Source organism: Festucalex cinctus, chromosome 7 (genome assembly GCF_051991245.1).
Source record: "Festucalex cinctus isolate MCC-2025b chromosome 7, RoL_Fcin_1.0, whole genome shotgun sequence".
NCBI lineage: Eukaryota > Metazoa > Chordata > Actinopteri > Syngnathiformes > Syngnathidae > Festucalex > Festucalex cinctus.
Window position 1 is genome coordinate 15,340,059 of NC_135417.1, and position 24,865 is coordinate 15,364,923.

Here is a 24,865-nt window from a genome sequence, read left to right on the forward strand (position 1 = left end):
AGTGTGCCGCGTCCACTTTGGCGGACAAGCCGTTGTGATCGCGTCTACCCTGGACCCTGTTGAAGTGAATTGCGCCCGTGGGGCTGCAAAGAGAGACATGTACATTTTGGTGACTCACGTCAAGCGGTTGCAAACGGCTAGAAAATTTTCTGTACATTTTCCACAAAGTTTTCTGTAAATTATGAGACGTTAAGCAGGGGAATTTTAGAAATAACGCAAATTGAAAACTTTCTATGGAAAATTAACTGGGTGATTTAATGGAAAGGTATAATATTCCAGCAATTAAAAAGAAAAAGACCAATCTTTCTAATACCTTCAGAAGATTCTTCTCCACAATGATAAATATTGCTATTTCCACAGACCTCAGCTAAATCTAAAAGTTGGAAGAAGAAGGGGTTTGACTGTTACCTTTGTCTGCTCTGTCCATGTTCCGTCTTGTTATCCATGTTGACCTCAAATTCTGCAACACAAACATCTGCAAATGTACACTTTTGGGATTCCATATTGCTACAACTGTACTTCTTTTCATATTCTTACAAATTGGTACATATTCAAATTGGCTACATGACCTTATTTTCATGTTGTGTTTTTTGTTTTGTTTTTTTCTTTAAATTATATTCCCCATTTCTCAAAACCAGTATGCCTTTTTACTTTTACTACAACTTTTGTATTATAAAATAAGAGTTTTTCACCCTCCCCAGAAAAATATTTGGTCTTTTGGAAAAAGAGAAAAAAAAACTTAGATTATTATATATTCTATTTTCCATTGAGGTATTATATACCATTCTTAAAAAAAACAAAAACAAAAAAAGCCTCTCTTGCTTGACTTACGGTCAGCCATACTTTTGACACATTTTCATGAAATTCAAGAATTCAGATAGACAGCATATTGTGTGTGATTTCCGATTCGTCCAAATGCACTACTTGGTGAAACAGATGCTCTCAAGAGGCTTACCATTTGAAAAGCATCTCTTCCCATTGTCATCCATTAAAGGCGTTGCATGTTTCTTGACTGGTTTCCAAAAACCATCCAATCAAGACAGGAAGACCCGCCTTAACGCCTGTGCCTTTATGTTTAAGAAGCGCAGCATGTTTTATAAAATGGATTGATGTGCCGCACGTAACGCGGTGGGAGGTTCTACAAATACCGATTCACTACTTTTACGAAGCATAGCAGCTGTGTCGGTACACTAACGCTGCATTACATGTGTGCTCCTTTCACTGAAGGTTTCCAAAGTAAATGCGAGGGAGCCCACTCTTCCTGCCCACTCATCCCCCGTGCACACAGGCGTCCCGTCAACACAACATGCAGCTGTGCAGGATATGAGCGATGCAATAAAAAAGATGCGCATAAAGCACAAGCTGAACAGACGGCCGTGTGTTATGCGAAGCACGTAGACGACGCGTGTTTTGCTAATGACAGCAGCACATCGGATGCATATCTTTTCCTCTACTGATTGATGTGCTCACTTCTGGATGAAATCGTTTCAATGTTGCTATATTGCATTTTCCTTAGCTCTTGAATGACAACACATTATTATCACAGACTCAATATTCTCTTTTTTTTTCTTCTTTTTTTTAAGCACTCGAGTAATGTCAGTTTTTCTAGAAAAAAAATAGATCTCATAATTTTAGGAATAATTTCAACATATTCCAGGTTTTTCTTGTAATTTGACTTGTCTTGGCGGGATATTTATTTTTCTTCTTGACTATTATGAATAATTATTTTTGATTGATTTCAAATGACATTCTTGTACAATTCAGACTTCGAAAGACTTTTACATTTTTTTTATTAATTCATATATGAAATACATTTTTTCTTGAAAAAAATAAGTTTTTCTTTAAATATTGCATCTTTTTGTACCCTCAAATATTGTTTTTGTCTGAATATTCTGACTTTTTCTCTAAAATATTCAGACATTGTCAGTTTACCTCTGTATCGTTTCTTTAAAATGACAATCATTGAAAATTTAAAAAAAAAATCCTCTCATAATGTTATTGCTTTGTCTTCATATTACTAGTATTACAACTTTGGGGATAAATAAAGTTTTCCAAATCTGAACTTTCTCTGAATGGAATTATTTCCTTTTATTCTCAGCCCGAACAGACTTTCACACTTTTGGAAACTTAAAAAGACCATGCTGCACATTTTAAGCATCCTTGGATCCCTTCAAATGCTCTCCAAAAAATCTTAAATTGCTATTATTATTTTAAGAGGGATGGGAACCCTGTGTCATATTGAAATAGAAAATAACGCTAATGTGATGTTGCTGACCTTTGTTGCTCTCCAAATCTTTCTCGCTCACTGGATGCGGCTCTGGCAAGACTGATTTTGTGTCCTTCTGGAGAGAAAAATGAAAATATGTCATGTTTAGCTTAATTGCAAATAGTGTAGCTCACGCATTATTAATCCTTTTTTTTTTGTCTTTCCATCCGACATACCTTGTCGCTTGCATCTGATTTGCGCGTCCTCTTCATGATCTCCTCGAGGCGCTGTGAAAAGTCACAATTGAGATTACATGATGATTACATATATACACACACACACACACACACACAGACTGCTCGCTGCTTGTTTACGGAACGCCAAATGTAATTCCAAGTGCGATCCATCCGCTTCATAAAACATCTTTATTGTTATTGTTATGATTATTACAGCACTGGCAGCATGAGAAGTGGCCTGCCAAAGTGAGCAGTCGTCGCTCTCTGTTTTATTTACAACAGTGGAAACTCCAAAATCCGACACTCCCAACAAAGTACAGAATTTGTAATTGGAACAAGATTTTGAGGAAAATAAAAAAAAAATTAAAAAGTGTGAAAGGATTAACTTTTTCTTTTTTGTTTTTTTCTTTGGATTTTTATTTTCTAACATTGCTAAAATAAGGACCTCGCACGTATAGCTGGTTCAGTGAGAATCAACGGATTCACTCATGCCTGTTTTGCTTTTTCTTTTGTTGTTTTGTACTACTACTTTTTTCCCCAATTAAATTACATATTTTTCTTTTAAAAATGACATTATTGTAATAGTATGACTTGTATGTAAATAACAGTTTTCCTTGCAATATTATTTATGCTCAAGCTGTTATTCCTTTACTGTCATAACATTGCAGCTTTAAGCATATGACAGACATAATTTTCTTCTTTTTAACATTATTTTGAGTGGGGTGAAATTATAATGCTGATAACTGAATATGCAACTTTGTGCAGATTGTCTGCCCCTCTAGCCTCAGATGACCACGCGCTTCTCCGCGAATAGAGTTTATATTTAACTCTCATTAAATCAGCTCTATTAAATGACTGCATACTGACAGGCGATCCCGCATAAGCCTGAGACATTATTCATCTAAGTTCCCGGGATTCAGCAGAGCCAATGTTGTCCAGAGAATATGATGCCTCCTCTCTAGAGAAGGAGAGCTTGTTTTCAGTTGATAACCAGCCGGCATACTCGTGTCATGTCAATCAGTGCGTTTGAGATGAGGAGGCCGGCACCTCCAGGAGGGAAACGGTTAACAAAATTGATATCGGAGAAGGCCGAGCCTACCTTTTTCCTCTCCAGCCTCTCCTGCTCCTCCTTCTGGAAGTGCTTCTCCCTCTCCAGACGCTGCTTCTCCGCCTCCTCGCGAGCTTTCGCCTCGGCTTCTTCTTTCTGAGGACAGAATCCAACATTTTTTGTTTTTTTAATTCACAAGACACACAAGAGGAGTGAAGATTTGAGCCAAGCCGGCATGCCGCACGCTGGGTGTGGCCACACCCTGACGATCGCTCGTCTGACCGCAAAGGCGATATTTTGGTTCTGGAAAACAACTAATTTTACGAGCACACTTAAGCTGTCTTTATCAAAATAAACAGATGAACTAAAAATGTAATTACAGTAAAAAGCCACATGAGGGCAGCAGAGTTCGGCAAGCTCAGGACAGTCCACAGCAGCTCATGTTTACAAGCCACAATCACAAACATTTTCTATTCCATCCATCCATCCATTTTCTTGACCGCTTATTCCTCACAAGGGTCGCGGGGACAAAATACATTTTGTTTATAAATACAGTATGATGAAATACCAAAGTCTTAGCTACCGGTAAATTTTTTGTATTCATGTCATTTTCATACTTTGTGTCAGTGCAAGGTTTAGCCATCAAATTGAGGGAGTGAACATGTGACATGTTGTCCCACCAATGCGCTGGTTGTCACACTATATGGGGTAAGATGTCACAATGGGTTTTGCAACCAATAAAACAAGGACAAAATTATCTTTGTTCTCCTGCTTTTTGTTTGTTTTTACAGCCAGAGAAATTGTTTATTATTGATCATTTTGACAAAGAAAACTAGTATTCCACTTTTTCGTTGCGCCCTCTGGTGGAGAAGAAAATTGCAACGTGACGATTTACCCGTGATACAACTCGGTCTCCCACTCGGTGATATTTTAACATTCTTAAGAGTCTTGAAGAAGAAGAAAAAAAAAAAAACTAGTAAAATGCTGGACAACTATTTTCAACAAAACTAAAATAGAGTGCTACTGTGATACTTTTTTTGACCTGAGAACAAAACCAGCAAATTTAGAGTTTTGCAACAAATAATGGAGTATAGAGAAAAAAATAAAATAAAAATCTGTGAATTTGTGAATGTGTAAATATGCAGCAGTTTACTATAACATGATTTATTGTTTTCACAGTCATGGCGCTCTGAGGAAACGACCAACTAATGAGTTTTGTTTGACTTTTGTGGTGTAATCTTCCTGAAATGGTGACACTTTTGAGGATGAGTAACTTGATTTTCCAGTGCACTGAAGAAAAATGTCGACTGGTGCGTACCTGCTTTTGCAGACGAATGTTCTCCTCCTGCTGGGCCACGGCTCGCTCCCTTGCCTCCTCCTCGTCCCTCAGCCGTTGCTCCTCGTCCCTCCTCTTCTGCTCCTCAGCCATGGCGCGTGCCTCCTCCTCGCGGCGACGCCTCGACTCCTCCTCCCTCGCCAGGCGTTCTTCTCTCAAAATCCTGAAAGTCCAAATACATCCCACTTAACAGGTGGAAGGAAACGCGCTGTAAAAATGAACTCGGTTTGTGAACTTTTCAACAATGTCTGACCTTTCCTTCTCCTCCTGCTCGCGGCGCTCCTCCTCCTCCCTCTCGCGCTGCTCGCGAGCCTGCCGCCGTTTCTCCGCCAGGATGCGGGCCGCTTCCTCGGGGTCGTTGGTGCCCGCCATGGGCTTGGGGGACGGGGAGTGCGCGGAGGGAAGGTCCTTGATGGATGGCTCAGGAGACGGTGAGGCCGAGATGTTGGAAGTAGACGAGTTTCTGACGGGAGGAACCGCAGGAGAACCTGGGAAAGGGAAAAAATGGATGCCCAAGAAGTTCTCAAATTAATCCAACATAGTGGGAATGTTATTTTAGTTAACTAAAACCAATAAAAAAATTAAAACTAAAATTTAAAAAAAACAATTTCGTTAACGAAATAAAATAAAATCAAAAATGTTTTTTAAGAAAAAGAAAACTAACTGAAACTACATGTTTACAAAACTAACTAAAACTAACTATAATTATAGCAAAAATGTCCTTCGTTTCAGTCTTTGGTAATTAATTTAATGAATGAGCCTTTGGGGATGATTTTAAATGTGATTTTAAGTAGATTTATTTTGATATTAACTGGAATAAGGACATTTGAAAGTGTGTCACACAGAAGTGACGTCATCTAGCAGCAGCCAATTGATAATCACCTTCAGATGACGTCGCTCCCATTGTGTTTTTTAAATACTGCGCACAAGTACAGTCATACAAAAATAATGATAATAATAATAATAAAACTAACACATTTCACAACACATCACAGATGTGACACAAGTTAACGACACCTAGAAACTTGTTTTAAATTGAGGATAAAGGTAACAAAAAAAAAAAACTATCAATAAAGATAAATCCCTCTACTCACGCCGACTGTTCTCGGGGGTGGCCGGCCTGCGATGTTCCCTGACTCTCTCCAGCTGGACAGGGGAGGAAGTGCGGTGGTCCACCCTGGCGGGGGTCCTCGCCCGCCTGGGCCGTCCTTTAGGGGTCGACGGGCTGCTGCGCGTAGAGGGGGGCTTAGGGGAGACGGCGGGGCTCGGCGAGGCGGTCCTGCCCTTGAGCGTGGCGGGCGACGATGGCCGCGGCCTTGCTAGCGGACTTGGACTGGACGACACATGCAGGTTCATGTTTTAGAGTTTACAAATATCCAGGCAAAGGCCGGGTACATACACAAAACAAACACCGCACAGAAAGGCTGGTGCCCAGACTCAAACGCAGAACTTTACAACCGTGAGGCAGACATGCTAACCAATATGCCGCCGTGCAGCGGCTTCAGCCACATTAAACAATCTGCTTCTTACGGAAACTTTCCCCTTTTTAAGTCAAGCTTGTGTCCTGAAGAAAGTCAAAGCAGTGAAACATTACATCATCCATGGAAGTGCATTATACCATTTGGGATGACATCACTCTCGTTTTGGCCTCAGGCACTGACAGCTCACTCATACGCTTGTCAAGCCAAAGGAAGTGGATGAACCCCCCCCATCCTCTCTGTCATGGTTGCCATTTGTTGTGTGGCCTCGGGATGAAAAAAAGCTCTCTTTTTTTTCTATTTTTGCCTCTGCTCTGCATGAACCATGCAGACTGAATAATGAATAGTAACACGTGTTCATGATCATACTACAGACGTATGACAGCTCTGCATTATGATTTGGGGAGGAAATGACCAGCTTCAAAATGCTGTATTTCTTTTTATTTTTCATACACAGCAGTGATAGCAAAATGTATGCATATAAAATTAAGTAATGTCATAATTGTAAAAGTGTTGTTTTTTGTAATATTTACATGCCTAGCAACAAATACCAGGGAAATGTGTGACGCATCCAGGAAAAAGCGAGTCTGGACTTTCTTGATCAAATTTTTTGTTATCTGTGCTAAAATTAACAATGTAGTTGGGTGATATTTTAAGTATTTAAAAGTATACATTTCCCAGACAGTAGGAACAAACAAGAGTACTGTAATTTTGCTTACATGCAGCCTAGTTCAGTGATTGTTTAGTTTACTCAGCATAAAAGGCCGAAAATGCATTGTAGATTTTGCAGATTTTCTCGAAAATGTTTGTAATCAAATATTTTTTATCAAATATATTTTTATTACATTATCCATCCATCTATTTTCTTGACCACTTATTCCTCACAAGGATCGCGGGGGTGCTGGAGCCTATCTCAGCTAGCTCTGGGCAGTAGGTGGGGGACACCCTGGACTGGTTGCCAGCCAATCACAGGTCACACAGAAAGAACAACCACCCACACTCACAAGCGCATGTAGGGACAATTCGGAGCGCCCAATTAACCTGCCATGCATGTCTTTGGAATGTGGGAGGAGACCGGAGTACCCGGAGAAGACCCACGCGGGCACGGGGAGAACATGCAATCTCCTCCCAGGAAGGCCGGAGCCCGGACTCGAATCCGAGTCCTCAGAACTGGGAGGCGGATGTGCTAACCAGTCATCCACCGTGCCGCCTTTTTATTACATTATATTTTTGAGAATTTTTTAAAAATTAAATCTTAATATATATATTTTTTTCCCAATTTACACAAACTATCTCTTTGTGAGAAACTAGAGACTATATTTGAACCTTTTTTTAAATATTTTGCATCATAAGTGAAATTGTTTTGTCATTTTTTTGTTGTCTTAAAGAAATACATTTTCCTTTTCAGATATCGGGTGCCTTTTTTTTGTTTTTTGTTTTTTTACCTCAGGTCTGCTCTGTGTCTCATGCTAGGAAGTGATTGCCTCTTCTTGAGGAACTTCTCCTTTGTCAGGGCATTTTTCTCTTTCTCATTCTCCCGCTCCTTGTCTCTCTTCTCCTTTTTGGTTCTGTCCATCTGATAAGACGTAAGAAGTAAATGTACAAAGTGTGCGTAATGCCTCTCCGTGTAGAACGTACGGGTGTGGAGCTCCGTCTGTGCTGGCGCTGAGTGATGTCGGGCGTGCTGGACGTCACCCTCCAACGATCGGCGCAGCGGTGGTGGGGTTGGTGGGCGCACAGCGTCAGGGGGCTGGCAGACGATGAACGGGGGCACAGCGGGGACTCTGAGGAGGAGAAATTCTAGTTAGAAACAAAAAAAAAAACGCAGTCCTTGTTCTGGTCTGAAATGCATAACAGAATTGCTTTGGCGCCACCTAGTGGCATCTTGGTGTTAAAGACGTACAGGATATTTGCGATTCAGTTTTCATTTTGGAACCTATCCTTCATTATTTGCTAAAACTAAACTAAACTAAAACTAATTCATTCTCTGTTTCTGATGCAATCTTGCTTTTGTTCTTTTTAGTTGATGGTGTTTTTTTCATCTGTGTAAGTCCGGTTTTGCGGCAGTCCTCTAATTTTGTCCTTTATCGTTACACTTTGCCGCTCTTTCTTTTCTACATTTCTTATCACGTGTAAATGCCAAAATCTGAGTTTAATGACATTCTTACATTTTTTTTTCCGCTTGCCAATTGAAAATGCAAAGAACAAATGCCAAACAGGCTGTCTGACAAGGATGACTTACGTCCGTCTTTTCCGTTGGCGAGCACACTGGCGGCGCTGCGGCTCCGAGCCAGGAAAGACAAGGTGGGCGTCATCAGGCGGTCCACGATGCTGCTCTCCCATGGACTCAGTGCAACGTTACGTGCTGCAAGTTGAGACAAAAAAACAAAACGTTAACATCTGTATCTAAGGGCATTAAAAGGGATGAAAATAATACTCTAAATTTTGGACGTGGGACCTCACTAGACCTCATTTCAGCTAGCGTTAAATGATTAACTGCAAGGACAACGTTGTAAATAAAATAAGAATATCCACTAGAATTTACTGTGAAATAAACCAATCACAAATAAAAACATGGCAAAGGTGCACCATGATGGAAAGGAGCCCAAGAACTGTCGAATCGGAAGTTCTTTAAAATGCTCGTCTAGACAGTGAATCATCACTTTTTCATCACCTTTTATCCTAGACGAGGAACTTTCCCTGCAGTACAACCAAACACAAAAGGCGTGTTCCACTGCAACAAGGCCCCGTCTATTTTTACAAGCACCCCTTCCTCCTTGGCATACATTATCTTCCGCTCCTCAAAATGCTGACTCACTCGCTCGCTCACTTTGCTTTCCCAGATGACAGGATATTATCAATTGAAGAAAAGTGAGTCAAAGCAGCCCACAGTCAGGACACGGAGAATGAAATCACCACCACAGAATGAAGCAACCACAGACGACACAAAAGAAAATGAGCACAAACGCAAAATACAATCATGCAATAGCTGTGGACCAGAACCTCAAAACTCAGCTTGGAAATGAAAAGAAAAGCGGCTGGGGAAATGTGTCAACCATCAAGCACATTAGAGGGACTTGGACTCAAAATCACGAGGAAGTAACTGAAGAATGAAACAACGACACTGATGGTTTCCCAGGCGGTGGTGGAGTTGTGATGGGCACATTTAGGGGGACAGACGTTGGGAGTGGGTGGTTGGTCATTCCAGTCGTAGTCTTACTTCTGCTGGGGGAGTTCCACAGCGTGACAGAGGACTTGGAGAGTCGCTTGTTTATGACCGTGTCCACGTGTTTGGGCAGGTTGACAGTGGAGAGAGAGCATCTGCCTGAGAAGCCAAGAGAGCGCCACACACATGTTCACACACGTTTGACAAGCAGCAAGTGGAAACACCTCCATTTTGTCGTGTTTTTACGACAAAGGAGCAAAAGCCAAAAGCAGGCTCCAATGTGCTGAGAGCGCAAACTTCCATCAAAGCTTATTCATATGCCGACAGTGAAAATTAATGAGGAAGAATGAGGGAAGCCAAATATACGGTGACTTACAAGTGACCCAATTTATAATGTTTCACAACGCACAGCAGACAGTGAACTTTCCTATCTGAACAAAAAGAATTACATCCGTAGCATTGCATTACAATAGTCCGTTAAATTAATGCTAATTTATAATGGGGAAAAAAAACAAAAACACTGATGGCTTAACAAAACTAGCATCAATATTATGGCAGTTATACCATAAACCTTTAAACAACTTCTATCTGAAGACAAACGTGAGCAACACGTCATGCACACAGAGTATAAAACGATAACCACAGGCATATTTCCTTTATCCTCTGCGTAACACAATTAATATTACTGTTATACAGTATATGATATCATTTAAGAGAGATTGTAAAAGATTATTGCCACTTCCATTCATTTTAATGGGGAAAGATGATGAAAAAAGATTTTACATGATGTCCCAGGCTGAAACTGTGGCCATCACAAAATGTTTAACTAGCTGTAGGCTACTGTATAAGCCAAATACTGAAGTGTTAAAAACAAAAACAAAACAAAAAAGTTACTAAACTGAAGTAAAAATAATCACCCTTTCATTAGACTAAAAAATGAGAGGTAGCAGGAAGTTTTTTGCAGAGTGATTGGATTAGCCAAAGCCGTTAGTCTAATTCAAATGACAACCTGACTGCATGTAGTCAAAACATCTTTTCCCCCAAACATTTCCTGAACAACACCGTGAACTCGCAATTCCAGCATAACACACAGGTGGTGAGAGTGATTGTTGCTAATTCCCCCCTTGACACATGGCCAAGATGATTACCAGACAGGAGCTGGAACAATTCAGTCGGATGATATGAATAAGAGTGACTACAGTCATGGCATACTGCAGTGCGATTCGATGTCTGACCATTGTTTTGCGTCAACTTAATGCAACTTGTGCAATAAAGAAGCCGACTTGATCAATACAATCAAACCATGCCAAAAAGCACTTGTGTCATCCACTTCCCAATTATTGTGCAGATTCTCTTTCGAGCTCGTATTGATTTCCCTACTCGGATACTTACTCTCCTTCTGGTTGGCGTTCTGGTTGCCGGCCCAGGACCACCTTTGTTGGCGGATTTCGGCCCACGTTTTCTTGGCGGAGCGGTGGATGGCTGCCTCGTAGCGTTCCTGGAGAGCAGATGAGAACAGATATACAGATGTGTTAAACACTGATGCATCCTGTCATTAAAAATGTTTTCTCTGTTTTAGTTCTTTTGAAAAACTGCTACATCACAACTTTTTGTTAAAGGTAATAAAGTATATATATATATATATATATATATATATATATATATATATATATGCAACAGGCCGCTAAAAAATGAATGGCAAGACGCAAATGACCCCCAGGCCGTACTTTGGACATCCCTGTATTACGCAATGTGTTTATTTATTGAAGCGAATGGCACATTTCTATTTTGAGGACATCGCTGTGTGAACTGAGTATGACCTGGCGACGTCACCTACTTTGTTCTTCTCCAGCTTCTGTTTTTGCCGCTCCTCCAGGGCAGCGCGGCGTTTTTCCGCCAGGATGCGTTGTTCCTCTAGCCTCCTGCGACGCTCCTCCAGCTGCTGCTCCCTCAGCTGCCGCGCCCTCTCCTCCTTCTCCAGCCACTGGTTCTTCTTCGCCGCTGAGGTGGGAAGAAAATCAAGGAGATGGAGTCAGAAGGTCAGGAGCACTGGATGAATGGGAGGCCTTGTATGAAAAGTTGTTTTTGTTTTATCTTTTTGAAAGGGCTTCTTGGTGGTTTTCACTTCAGAGAGATGTGAAATCTGTTCAAAGTACTTCAACTTAAATCCCTTTCTGGAAAGGTGGGCGGGATTCCTTGAAAAATTCTGTTCAACGTCAAAAGATTCTCACATCTAAAGCCTTTTGTGTTTGGAAAATAGATCAAATTATTTTCTACTTCTCACAGAGAGGTAATCACATCAAACTTTTGACTTCATGCTTTGAGATGTAAATGGAAGGCTCCTAGCAGCTTCCCTGCTGTGTACACAATGTACTTTTTCTTCAAAGACTACAAAGTAAAACCTTCAAAGCACTTGATGAAACCAAAGCAACAGGTTTTGAGATTGCTGTGTTGGATTGCAGCAGAGAAAATGGTCCCTCAAGAGGACCGGAGTCCGCCTATTGAGAAATTCTGCATTAGCCCAAAATTTTAAGTTGAATATTACAGTTGGGAATGTCAACATAGTTTTGTCAAATAGCGGATTGGAGCGCCTCAGCTACATGTGTATATTTTAGGGCCCTTAATGATAGACTAAAAAAGTATTTCCTGACAATGATCAATGCTGCCAAGTACGATCAAGATTTAGCAAAGTGAAGCCATTAAATAATCATAAGCAGAAGGCGGCTCTAAAATCTCCGACATGAAGTATTGATGCCTTCCTTGTTCCTTCTTGCCTTGCGCAGACTGGCACGGCTTCTAACTTGTCTCCATGTCAACAAAAACCCGACCTGAAAATGTATTGTAAGTCTTCTTGGACAAGACCTCCCTTTAAGCTGATATTGTAAACACACACACAGCTTTGGAATTATCTCTTCTTTTATCCAGGTCTGACTAAAGGTATTAGATTGGTCCCATCTGGCGTTCCCTGGCCTGCTGATCCCACAATTAGATTGATCTACACAGCATTCAAGCTCAACACAGCTGGATTAGGACACAAGAAGATGCTACTGAAAGTGGCGGACTTGAAGGAATTGTGCTTCAGAGCATGGTTAAAGCAGAGTGTAAACTGAAGACTGAATTTCATCTTGAAGGATTCATCCCATCCACTCTCACACTATTCACCTTTTGCTGCTTTTTTTTTTTTTTTTTGGTAATGGAAGAACTGGAAGTTTAAAATCCTGCCAGTATAAGACACTGTGTCCCACTTTGGGCTTTCCCATAATAGGCCAAGATTTAATTGGTATAGTTATTTTTGTAAAGTCATCTCACAGAAATGAATTTAACAGTGGAGACACTGAAAGCGCTAGTTCACTTTAGGTGGATGAAAACCATCTATGGCTGAATGGAAAGACACATGGATGTTCACAATGAGGAACGCTTCAGCTTCTTTCACACATTAGAATAACAAAAGACCCAGCATTTGTATGCCTTTATCTTTTATACAGAACAGAGCACGGCGAAGTGGGATATTGCAATGGCAACTGTGTCCATTCTCACACAGTGAGTTCTGCAATCCTGGAATCTAAATTATTGCCAGGTCATATTCTGTACAAACATTAGCGGCATGGAAAAAAGGTGGGGGGGAAAAAATGGCGATTTTTACAGGCAGCGTGAAATTTTAAGGGATGTATGAATGAAGCAGTTGGAGGGCTGGGCAATATGACCAAAGCTAAAAAATGAGAGATTAATTATCTGAGTCTGTAGTCTGTTTATCACACTTTGGTTGAGTGACTATTCATTTTACTGTTGTTAGAAGGAGACTGGTTTTGTGGTGTATTGCCCAGCAACGTGCACAACATCGTGAATTGAGTTACATGGAACCAAATGAGCATGATGACAAATGATGTCTTACGACCACCACCACCATTGTACATAACGGTTACATACCTTGTAGCTTGCTGAGCTCTTCTGCAGGGGGGAGGGAAGGTGGGTGAGAGAGAAGACAAGCAGCTGTCAATCATGCAAAGCAATGCACTGTGTAGTGCGTGGCTACCAAAAGACGCAGGCAAGTGATATAAAATAAAGTCAAATCAGCCATGGTGGCACCATATGGAAAATTGTTTTTTATTGTGTTGTTTACAAATACTTGGATCTTTGAAGTGTCTGGTTTTATTGTGTTTTAGTGCACAGGCAAACTCATGCAAGAATATGAGCATGCATGCATTTTTGTGTCTGGTAGTGCCTCTTTCGCCCCACCACGAGGGGGCACTCTCACCCCACATGAAGTTGTTTTTAGCTGCCCTGTTTCCACTTACCGAGATATTTGGCTTTTTCCTCTCGCCGCTCCTTAGCCAGCTGCTGCCTCCCCTCCGACTTCATCGTGTCTGAAGTGCAAAACACAAGAGAGCAACTGTAAACAGATTGAGAGACAAACTATGGCACCTGAGTAATGTCCCTTGGAGGACATTAAGCTGAAATGGCACTGCCGTGATAGACGAGTGATGCTGATTAAATACAATGAAGGCATTATCTTCACCAGAGAGGAATGCATGTCTCGCCGCCATATCAGGACTGACATGTCAGCAGGCTTTTTCAAAAGGCAGCTATCAGTCAGTCAGTGTATATAGAAGGTGAGCAAATGAGCATCCCTTCTTATCAACAAAAGAATGGCTGCACAAGAAGTATATGAAGGTTGTGCAGGTTGTGTTTTTCTCCCTCTTTTTTTTCATTTTTTTAAAACTGCATTTTTTTGTTGTTTTTTAGTTTGTTTTGTTTTTGGAATCTAGCCCAAAAGATTTCCATATTTTTTTATATTGAATTGTACAACTTGTAGTTCAGGTTATTATTATTTTTTTTAACAGTGCTGAAATTCGTTCACATTTGTTTTATTTAAACTGCAACGGCATTTTTAAAATGACTTATCACTGTGTTTCAATGTATTAGTTTTCCTATTTTTTCCCTAGGTGCTCAAGATGCTAATGCCACTTACCCATTATATTTGAAGACATTCTTGTATAGAGAAGCCTTTTAAATAGAAGCAAAAGCATGTGGAACAACTTTAAAAAAGAAGCTTGGCTTCCATCTATCTGTATGTGGGTGTTTGTTATGACAGTAGTTGAACATGTGACAAATATATAATAACATGACTCTTAATGGGAATATGTAAGTCCAAGCAGTGGGGATTGGCTGCTAGTTCATAATGTTAATCATTGCTTGTCACTTGTTATTAAAGTTAGGAACGTATTACAGTACAAATTTGACATTTCCTAAAACCATAATATTTAAAGAAATGACGCGCTTCAACGCTCACACGCCAGCTGCATTCACGTAAAATTTTAACGAGTTATTAGTTAGCATAAGACCACAAGTATTTCTGCCTTACTGGGAGACCCCCTATCTCATCTCACAGTCCAGATGTTTCACGTCAAGCACAAAGTAACATCTGCACCATCTGACTGGGAGAGGTGTCAAGTGTAAACAATATGCCAGGGAGAGAGTGGGGAAAAAAAACATCCTGACCCACTTTGGTATTTATAGGACTGTGGAAAGCCCACGTGTTCGCAGTGAGGTGCCAGGAAGGTGCTGCATGTATATCAGAACATCACGTGTGTGCAATTGTGCATGATGCACAATTGCAGTGAGTTGTAGCTTTTGGTCTTCGAGCCCATTTCCACCCTTCTTATCCACCGTTTTCTACAGCACTTTTCCTCAAAAAGGGTCGCATGTGAGCTGGAGCCTATTCCTGATGGCGTTGGGCAAGTGGCAGGGTAAAAAACCTGGATTGGTTGCCAGCCAATCGTAAGACACTTATAGTCAAATAATCAATTACAGTAAGTCACTAACTACTGCTGCTATTTTGGTTAGCAACGGTGTTCATATAGGTCCATTGGTTACCGCTAAGTCACCCGTGATCTGAGATAGTTACAGTTACAACTCTTTTGTTTTCCTGATGGAAAAAGGGAGGTGTTCATGTATCTTAAGTGGACACCGTGTTTATTGCAGACCACAAATTTTGTATTTCCATCATCAATTTGTGATATTATTGTTTACAAGGAATAGTGTTCTAATTAGAAACCAGAAACACTTTTGCTCCAATTATTTTCATAGAGAAGATGGAGAGGAACAATAAAATCAGTCAGAGTGCCACTGGAAGCAAATCGCTGCTGTCAGACCACAGAACGAACGAGTAATCAGACCACAAAAACAGTCTCTCTTCCCGCTAATCGCCTGACTATTCACTTGGTCTAATTAAGGGGGGTACAAAGTGCTTTTCCCCTTCAAACTCCTCTGGAGACCACAAAAGCCCACAATTAACCAGCTTCACAGTGCCAGAAAGGGAACCTGAAGGACAAGGAGGTCACTTCTTGTTGTTTTTTTGGGGAGAACTCAACCGGTTTATTTCTCAGTAAAGGAAACCCTCGGGGGACTAAAGTGAGAGACCACTGCAAATGGATTAATGGATAAAAGAAAGAACAGAGCGCAGAGAGAGAAAAGAAGCTTACATTTTCAAAAGCCTCAAACGTGGTTCTTCAAATAAACAAGCGATGTAGGCTAATAGTTGTAGGAGTTAAGTGTATTTCACATTACTGGAGTTTAACACCTGTCACACACTTTAAGTATTTTATACACACACCTGATATTACAAACAGCATAGTAGTTTTTATGTGCTGGAAATGCCAGGACGACAGTGTGAAGTAGTTTCATTTGACACTTTGGACGTCAAGTTTTGATCGTAAGGATGCACCAATAGAGATATCAGTATATGATATCAGCACTGATATGAAGACATACCAGATTGGTTTTACTACTCTGCTGGTTCGCATTAGAAGAAAACACCAACGTAAACCAAAGGCCCCATATAGGTATATGTACTTCAGTTTGTTGTGTTATCTCTGTGTAAAATGCTGTGCGCAATCTTCAAAATGTCTTCTCTGTATTGGATTTGGCTGCAGGTCTGAAAGCAAATGCGGTCTCTCAGACTCTCACTAGAGCACTACCTCGCCTCAAGAGAGCTGAGCTTACTCTGGCAAAGTGCAAACCTAATAGCACGCATTATCAAAGTTTGAGCCGAGTCCATTATAAGTCTGATCAGAGTGGACCTTGGTGTGTTTACCTCTTTTAGGCCGCGGAGCAGGTGATGCGGGCGAGCCGGGCGTTCGTGGGATCACATCAGCTTTGGCCTGGGTGGTCAGTTTCTTGGCCGGCGACGCCATTCTGTCAGTGGGTTTATGGGGACTGCTCTCCCCTTCTGGATCGGGTCTCGTTATCTTCCTGTTTAGTACTTCATGTTGAGCTGATCCAAACAGAACATCACAGAGAAAACAACGGGTAAATGACAAGGTAGATGGTATGACTGTGAGAGATCTCGACCAGTTGATCCTCATTCCATTCCCTGCTGAACTGCAGGTGACGTCACCCCTCTCAGCAGCTATGCGCAGCAAGCATGTCGTGAGGAATGCTCGGCTTTCTTTGGGGATACTTTACTGCGATACTGCACTAATCTCCCCAGGAGTAGCTGGTATCATCAGATTTGAACAAAACAATAACTAGGCTGTATTGTCAGAGGTGGTGACTCACACTTGGCAGGCCGCTTGAACTTGAATGTCCAACTTAAACATCAGTTTGGCTGGAATCTGACAGCCTGGACAAAGGCCCGCATGGGAGGGGCGCTAGGCTTTGTCCGGCCTGCACTGTACCCCCTGTGTTCAACTCGGGAACCCAGTTTGGGTAAACACTGCGGCAAGTCTGTAAATCATTGCGAGGATTTTGGCTGAAAACTGCACAGACGGTAGGAGGCTGTCACAGAGAGAGATGGTGATTCGCAGGGGAGATTTACGACACCATCGCTGCGCTATTCAACAACATGCAACCAATGGCGAGCAAGAAGACTGCTGCGCCACTCCATAGGCGGTCTTTGTGCCGACTGCACACATTTGCAATGCACACACTGTCCTCCAATGAAGCTACAGGAACGTTTAAAGTCCAAATTGAGGTCTCATGCCAGTGGTTTTGGACAATTTTAACGTCGGATTTACACTTCCAGTCCAAGTGCCGAATTCTACTCAAATTCAGTCTTGTAGCCCTTTTTTCCAACGATCCAGTTTGGATAGCGCTTATCATTAGGACTATAGGTAGCTGGTGCACATTCCATGTGACTTTGGAGTGACGAAAGTCAGGGTACAACCTTGACTTGTCATCAGCAAATCACAGGATACCCCTTTTTGAATTTACTATTTTAAATCTGTACCTGAAAGCGACGCTCTAACCATCATAGTCAGTGCACCCACTAATTAACTGGTACCGTGTTACTTGAAGCAAGCAGTATAATTTCAGCCAAAGACACGTTTAACACCCCCAAATCATTTTCAAACACCAAGGTCTGCAATGCATAATCTCGTTCAATTTCAGATGATTAGAGGCATTGGGTGAGATAGCAGGCCTGAAGGAAAAGCTTGTCTGAGATCATCGAAGCGCATGCAAAAGCTACGTCATCGCTCACAGATGACCCCCGCCGCCTGGCCAGGACGAGGCCTAGCTATAAGGCACCATGAGCTTCCCCAATGAAGAGTTCATCCGGGAGAGGCGAGACTACGTGAAGCTTTCCTCTGTCAAAGCATGACACTTTTAAGTAAGCATTCCTCGGGCAGTGATTCTCTCCGACAAGAGACAAGCCTTTGTTGTGGTCTCTGCTTGGCGACCAAGTGCAGCCAAAACACTGCAATGGCAGGAATACTGCAAGGGGATGGGAGTGAAAAATGGATGGCGTTCTTACTGTCAGTTTGAATGCAGATTTTTTTTAACTTATCTTCCAGACAAGAAACTACTCCTTTGATGCCAAAAGGCTAACTTTTCAGTCCCCCCTTAGAGTCCAAATCAAGTGTGACAGTGATGAAGAGGACGTTACATGCCGCTGCTACAGAGGAGGTTGAGGCGACAACTACCAATGAAACCCAAAGCTCTCAGGGAGGGGGGAAAGAGGGGAATGGGAAGCTGGGGGGGGGGAAGGACTGCTGCTGTTTGGCAACAGAGACTGAAACGAGGGCTGATTTATGCAGTCTGTGCCACCAGAAGAGCAGCAATACCGAAAATATGAAATAGGGGTCTGTCTACATGTCACCATTAGTTTTATCTGCAATTTCATAGTAATGAGCAGTTGAGCACTCACATTTGATGAAACTGATGGAAAATTTATACAACCTTAGCATGGATTCTAATGAGGACAGGTGCTTTACAAAATGGTTGGAAAAATAGTGTCAAAATACAAACAAATGGGCGGTAGACGAGTATCAAGGACATTAATCAGTTTGGGACAATCTTGTACGCCGGTACTTTGAAGTGCACACTTGACACACGCATACTTGATCAGATGTAGTAAACAGGATGATGAAGTCAACAACCCGTGAACTGTGAGTCCTGCTGTCGCACGCCTTATTTACACCACAGCGTGCAGATGCACCACTCAAGCGGGGAGGGGGGAATAACCAACCATACATTTGAGAGCCACTGGGCTTCTCGTGACTTTCATCTTATTCATCCAAAAGCATCCAAGGTGCTGTCGAAATTGGGGGTGGGTGGGACACTTTGCACCAACTGACAGCCATGTGGCCCTAAATGGGTTGGAGAAGATTCAGGCATCCTCAGCATGCATCTTGTGAGTTCACTGGTCCCCTCTAGCTGAAGGTACCGCACAATACGACGACGCCTGAAGCACTCTGAAGCTAATTCAGAAAGGGGGAAAAAAAAGAAGGGAGGCCTCTGCAGAGGCGCATGGATGCTTTCAAGGCATGCATGCATGAGCACAGTGCGCATGGTGGCACACCGGCAGGTTGACAATCAGCAGGTATCAAGCATAGAACCATCAAGGAACTGTTTCAGCATGTCAGATAGACCTGAGTTTACTGTAACCAATCACATATTCACACTTCACCAAGGATGAAACAATTAATAACTCAAATAAGACCAACAAACGTTCATTATATTTTTTAATAGAAGCTTCTTTATCGTGTATTTTATTGCCGACATTTGTATCTTTCAGTGTTATTTATTTACTTGGCAATCACTGTCTTCTTATTTACAGTATTGCTTTGTATGACACTTTGTTGCACTGCACTTAGGCCTACTATAAAAGACAATACTAAACAAATTATGTTGGATTGATTGTATTGGATAATCGGTACAAGTGTATTACACCTTCCTTTACATTTTGAACACCCTAAAAGTGCTAAAATTTAGGGTTGTACCTCAATATTAAGTGGGAAAAAAAAATACTACAAAATGTACTTTCTGAGTGAATGAAGTACATGACAGTGTGTGTGGTGACATTGGGGGAGGGCAAAGAGCCTCGTTAAAACTGGAACTTCTAATGCTGCCACAGTGAAAGTGATTTTGCTCAAATCCAATTTCACGGCATATTGTTTCACCCGGGTCGGCTATAAATACCCGCTGCTTTATGTGGCGTTCTCCCGGCAACAGAAAATTCATAACGAGCACAGAAATATGCACATTAATGATGAAGTAACGGGAAGATCCAAAGCACTGGCAGTGTACTTTCAAGCAAGAAATTAAAATTGCATCACCCACTGGGCAAGATGTGGCATATTCATGAAGCCAAGAGCTAAAATAAGCACCTAAAGCAAGATTCTGGATTACGAAAGAAGAATAAATAATAGTTATTATAATAAAATAAGACTGTGCAAATAGAACATTCTCATGAAAAATGCAAATGAGGTAAAAGGGTGTCAACCGAATAACGACAACATGTTGGAAAACAGAAGATCGACATCTCATTTGGGATGAAACCGGCAGCACTAATGAACTACCTCACCACATACACACACCCCCACCACCCCTATTTTGTCCTTTTTGCTGCCCGCAAAAGAGGATGACGTAAGGGGGGAAAAGGGGCCCAGACACATAGGAAGCGCAGTGCAAACAAGCCAGCATTGACTCCGCGCCAGCCCGTTTGTTTAAAGGTCCAGAGGAGCTGAGGGTTCAATACACGCAGACCCCATGCGACATAAACGACCGGAATTCAGGAGTTGAATTTTAACACAAACAACCTTTACATGATGCTCCTCAATAGTATTAGCTAGCATACGAGCCAAAATAACACTGATGTGGCATCAAAATGGAAAAATAAGACGAATTCATGGATACATTTCATTGGATGGTAATGGTCGTAGTCAGTTGGGATGGTCTAATGGCTGTTGAACAAACTTTTAGCTTTATATATCAAATGAAAAGTATGTTTTGGGGATTTTTAGTCAGTTGAGCAGGTCATGAGATTCCTTAAAATGTCAATTATGTAGTTGTAACATTAATTTGAGCAGTACATTGCTGTCCAATGTACAAGCCGTAGAATCTGTGGGAGCTGAACCGCGAATATATGCATATCCACTGTCTGTATCGCCAAATTATAGGGCTTTCGGGATGAAAGACAAACGTAATTCTTTTTTTCTAGACTTCATGTAAAAACAAAAAGCGCACAAAATGTTGAGTTTTAATTGTCAGCTGAATGTTTCCTAAAACCGTCATTTGAAAATTTCTCATAATGCCACTGTTCGCTGAAAAGCACGTATCTCCAAATTGTGCGACATTTGAGCTAAAACATTATTTAATACATAAGAAATATTTTTTATTTATTCAGCAAACGACAATAAGCTCACAAAAGTTGGAGATATATGTTTTCCATTGGATAGTATTTTTTTTAGTTTGACTGGTCAGCTGAGAAGGTTTCATGACGTCTTCTAAAAGTGTAACTATTATTTTTATTTTAATTCACCTTAATATAACGTTGCATTCTGATAAAAAGCTTGTATCTCCAAATTTTGTTTCTAATCCTCCAAACATTGTAGAGCGATGATAAGTTTAGTTAGCGTTGAGAGTGAGACAATCCATAACTAAAAATAAATACAACAATGAGACAAGAGGTTTTTCATCAGAAGAGCGTTGGAGTGGAATACAGCACTGTCATTTCGTTCCTGTATGGTTGTTTACTCAAACATTACCTTGGGCAAAAATCTCATGCGATCTTTCATCGCTTCGACACATAATCAAACCCGACAGCTATAATTATGTGGATTTTCATCTTACCACGTGGACGACTGGCAAACGTGGCGGCTATCACTTGATGACATGAAGCTGCACGTGGCGTTGTTAAGTAACCTTCCTTCCCAACAAAGTGCCGAGCAGGCTCACGTGACGATCGATGATGACATGTGGTAGGACGACAATGTATACAAAGTGTGAGGCGTGCCCTTCAGCCAAACAGGAAGTGTTCTACACAAGGTCTGGTGTGGTGACAGACTCGGCCGCCACGTTTGGGGATATTTTAGACGTGTTGGAAAGAACATGTTTCAAAGTCCAGACATCCTGTCCCGGAGAGAGAGGGGCAGTGACTGATGACAATTTGCTTGCAGGATGTCACAGAGATGAAGCAGATGCCTTCTAACACAATATGCCTGCGTATCATGGGTCTGTTAGTAAGACATAAGTTCAATACATTTGCATTGAATCTTAATTTTTTTTATGTACACACAGATGATGTGCACAATGTTACTGGCTTATTAAATGTACTTTTTAACGGCGATCATAATTAGAGAGCTCTGTAAGTTTTGTGGTGGAAGTTGGTGTGAGAAGTTTGAGAACCACTGTGTCTTATTTGGATGTGAACAAAAATGATTGCTAGACTGCCTTACAAGGCAAGCAGGACCAAAGGAAGTAAGCAGCTGACGTAGTTCAACATGATTCAGCAAATAACCATCTCTCAAAACAACTTAGGAAAAACTCACAGTAGGCAAATATGAACTGTGAATGTATTGATCAGCTCTTCCCGGTTGGGATTTTGCATACAGACAGAATGTTAGTGCAAATTTAGAGGTGGTTGATAGGAAGGATTAGGAGTGTGATGGAAATCCTTTCCATCCAAGGAATGATTCTATGGTAGCTTTATCAGAACACTCAAGAAATATCTATACAGATTTGAGCATGGCCTGGCGCTAAATCTCAGGTTTTACCGTTAAAGTGCATCTAATCTAATCCCTTTAGCATTTAATTTCTTCCGAAAAAGATGCAAGGAGTGAAATGCTTGGGGGGAGGAATTGACTTATTTGATAATCCACCATCTATCCATCCATCCATCCATCTTCTTGACCGCTTATTCCTCACAAGGGTCGCGGGGGCTGCTGGCGCCTATCTCAGCTGGCTCTGGGCAGTAGGCAGGGGACACCCTGAACTGGTTGCCAACCAATCGCAGGGCACACAGAGACGAACAACCATCCACACTCACACGCACACCTAGGGACAATTCGGAGCGCCCAATTAACCTGCCATGCATGTCTTTGGAATGTGGGAGGAGACCGGAGTACCCGGAGAAGACCCACGCAGGCACGGGGAGAACATGCAAACTCCACCCAGGAAGGTCCGAGCCTGGACTCGAACCGGAGACCTCAGAACTGGGAAGCGGACGTGCTAACCACTCGACTACCGTGCCGCCTTATCCACCAACTACAATACGATTAATTAGATTACATAATAAGATATAACTGCTGATAATTTCTACCTTTGTGATATGCATTATTCTTGCCACCCACATGAAGAACTGGTAAAGCGCAGTCTTACCCACTTTTTACTGAGAAGAACTGCACTGATTGTCCTCATAACATCAGGGTGGAGTTGGATTCTCCTGCCGCTTGATCGGATGCCAAAACATGCCGACCTAACCCAACTTTGGACCCCCTCTACTTCCCAGCAGGAAGCAAGTTTTCTTGTTGTCATTGGGTCTCATTGTGAGTCCAGCTCCCCTTTTAAATATTCCGGACACAGGCAACGTGTCAATCCACAGTGCTCAGGCACGCATAAACACGAGATCATCCTGCAAGATAGCAGGCATGGTTAATTAATATTTGTGAGGTATAAGGAAGCACTGGGGGGGATGGGTTTAATGTTTGTATTTGCACAAATTAGGATTGAAATGAGTTGCTTGAGGGTTTATAACCTATATTTGTGAGGGTGTTTTTACAGTGCATTTCCAATCCCAGTTGAGTTGACAAGGAGTAGCAAACGTTTGGGGAAATGTCCTTGAGTGGCTCAGCATTTAGGATGCATCATTAGTTGGTGAACATAATAAGGAGGAGGGGGATGGGACACAGACAGATTACCTCATAGTGCAAATGGTGAGAGAGGCTGATATGAGAAATTCTTTAAAAACAAAACAAAAAAAACACCCAGCCTCCATGATGACTATTCCTCACCTGCTTTCCAAGTATGGTAGTTACACTACCAGGTAAGACAAGTGTTCCAACACAATGCGGTACCCTGCCGACATTTCTTCTCGTTTAAAGCAGCTACCCCACTACTCCGAAAGTACAAATCAAATAACCATAAGACTTACATGTCTCTGCTGCTACGTTATTTCGCTCCATTTCGGTGGCTGTCACGACACCCTCGCTGTCTGTCGCCGCGTTCATCCAAGCACCGGCTCCTTGTTGCCCGGCAGTCCGACTCCGCTCATCCCTCACGCAGGACGGGGAGGAGGAACTTGGAGTCACTTGACGGCGATGTACCGGAGCTCCTCACGTCAAGCGGCAAATAAACCCAGACAGAAAGTATGTACAGACAGCGGTGGGTGCGGATAAATGTTTTAAAAAAAATGTTTTTGGGGGGTCAAAATGGAGGAAGAGGAGGGGAATGGAATGTCCTCGCTGTTCGGCGCTCTTGCAGCTGATGCTGAGCTCCCGCCGATTGACCCTCTGGCCGGGTTGGACTGTACCATCACAGTGAGGTGGGTGCCTTAATATTTGCAAGTTTTATTTAAGAATTTGTTATATTGACAAGACTTACATTATATATGATAACATTAGTTAAAGTAAATAAACGCTTTGGATCGCCTTTACGACCATTATTCCACAAAAAAATGATTTACTCCTTTGATTAAGCGCCCTTGTCCCCCTTTGTGTTGGTTCCCCCCATCGCTGAAAAACAATGCATTGTGGGCTGCTCCCATTGAACGCAAACTTTGAAACGCTCATGCAGCAGACTAGTTGCTCAAACTTTTTGAGGGAGGGGAGTTTTAAAGTATACTTTAAAAAATTTTTTTACAGGAACAAAAACGTATGTTGTTTGGATAAAAAGTCATAATCTTACAGGCATAATGTAATATTTTTCCTGTTTTTCCTAAACACATGTATGTATGCAATGCATGTAAATATATATATATATATATATATTTTAAATCACGAGGGACTAGTTATATATATATATATATATATATATATATATATATATATATATGGTTTTTTGTTTTTTTTGTTTTTTGTTACTTTATTCTCATAATATTATGCCCTGTAAATTGCCATGTCAGAGCTTTCAAATGGCCCCTTGCAAAAGTATGGAGACAATGGTTATTCTACAGATCT

General features: G+C 41.6%; 1 protein-coding gene and 1 long non-coding RNA gene across 8 annotated transcripts in view; one reads left to right on the forward strand and one right to left on the reverse strand.

Annotated features, from left to right (window-relative positions):
• Nucleotides 1-1,537, forward strand: part of LOC144021750 (uncharacterized) — a 61,827-nt gene extending 60,290 nt beyond the window's left edge. For all 3 annotated transcript variants that reach the window (XR_013284170.1, XR_013284169.1, XR_013284171.1), the window contains one exon: nucleotides 1-1,537. This exon is cut by the window's left edge and continues 113 nt beyond it. This is a non-coding gene — a long non-coding RNA (uncharacterized LOC144021750).
• Nucleotides 1-24,190, reverse strand: part of map7d1a (MAP7 domain containing 1a) — a 27,146-nt gene extending 2,956 nt beyond the window's left edge. Inside the window, exons 1-18 of one of the 5 annotated variants that reach the window (XM_077525836.1) lie at nucleotides 23,842-24,190; nucleotides 16,564-16,743; nucleotides 13,766-13,834; nucleotides 13,398-13,418; nucleotides 11,308-11,471; nucleotides 10,863-10,968; nucleotides 9,525-9,629; nucleotides 8,547-8,669; nucleotides 7,943-8,088; nucleotides 7,750-7,880; nucleotides 5,921-6,159; nucleotides 5,080-5,314; nucleotides 4,809-4,989; nucleotides 3,542-3,646; nucleotides 2,443-2,493; nucleotides 2,276-2,339; nucleotides 409-460; nucleotides 1-83 (exon numbers count right to left, since the gene is read on the reverse strand). The exon at nucleotides 1-83 is cut by the window's left edge and continues 135 nt beyond it. In XM_077525836.1, coding sequence (XP_077381962.1) covers nucleotides 1-83; nucleotides 409-460; nucleotides 2,276-2,339; nucleotides 2,443-2,493; nucleotides 3,542-3,646; nucleotides 4,809-4,989; nucleotides 5,080-5,314; nucleotides 5,921-6,159; nucleotides 7,750-7,880; nucleotides 7,943-8,088; nucleotides 8,547-8,669; nucleotides 9,525-9,629; nucleotides 10,863-10,968; nucleotides 11,308-11,471; nucleotides 13,398-13,418; nucleotides 13,766-13,834; nucleotides 16,564-16,743; nucleotides 23,842-23,917 — 2,131 coding nt within the window. In that variant the 5' untranslated portion in view covers nucleotides 23,918-24,190. Of the gene's footprint in view, nucleotides 84-408; nucleotides 461-2,275; nucleotides 2,343-2,442; nucleotides 2,494-3,541; nucleotides 3,647-4,808; nucleotides 4,990-5,079; nucleotides 5,315-5,920; nucleotides 6,160-7,749; nucleotides 7,881-7,942; nucleotides 8,089-8,546; nucleotides 8,670-9,524; nucleotides 9,630-10,862; nucleotides 10,969-11,307; nucleotides 11,472-13,397; nucleotides 13,419-13,765; nucleotides 13,835-16,563; nucleotides 16,744-23,841 lie in introns of all 5 variants that reach the window. The other 4 variants (XM_077525835.1, XM_077525837.1, XM_077525838.1 and 1 more) reach the window with 4 other exon arrangements.
• Between the last annotated feature and the right edge of the window lie 675 nt (nucleotides 24,191-24,865).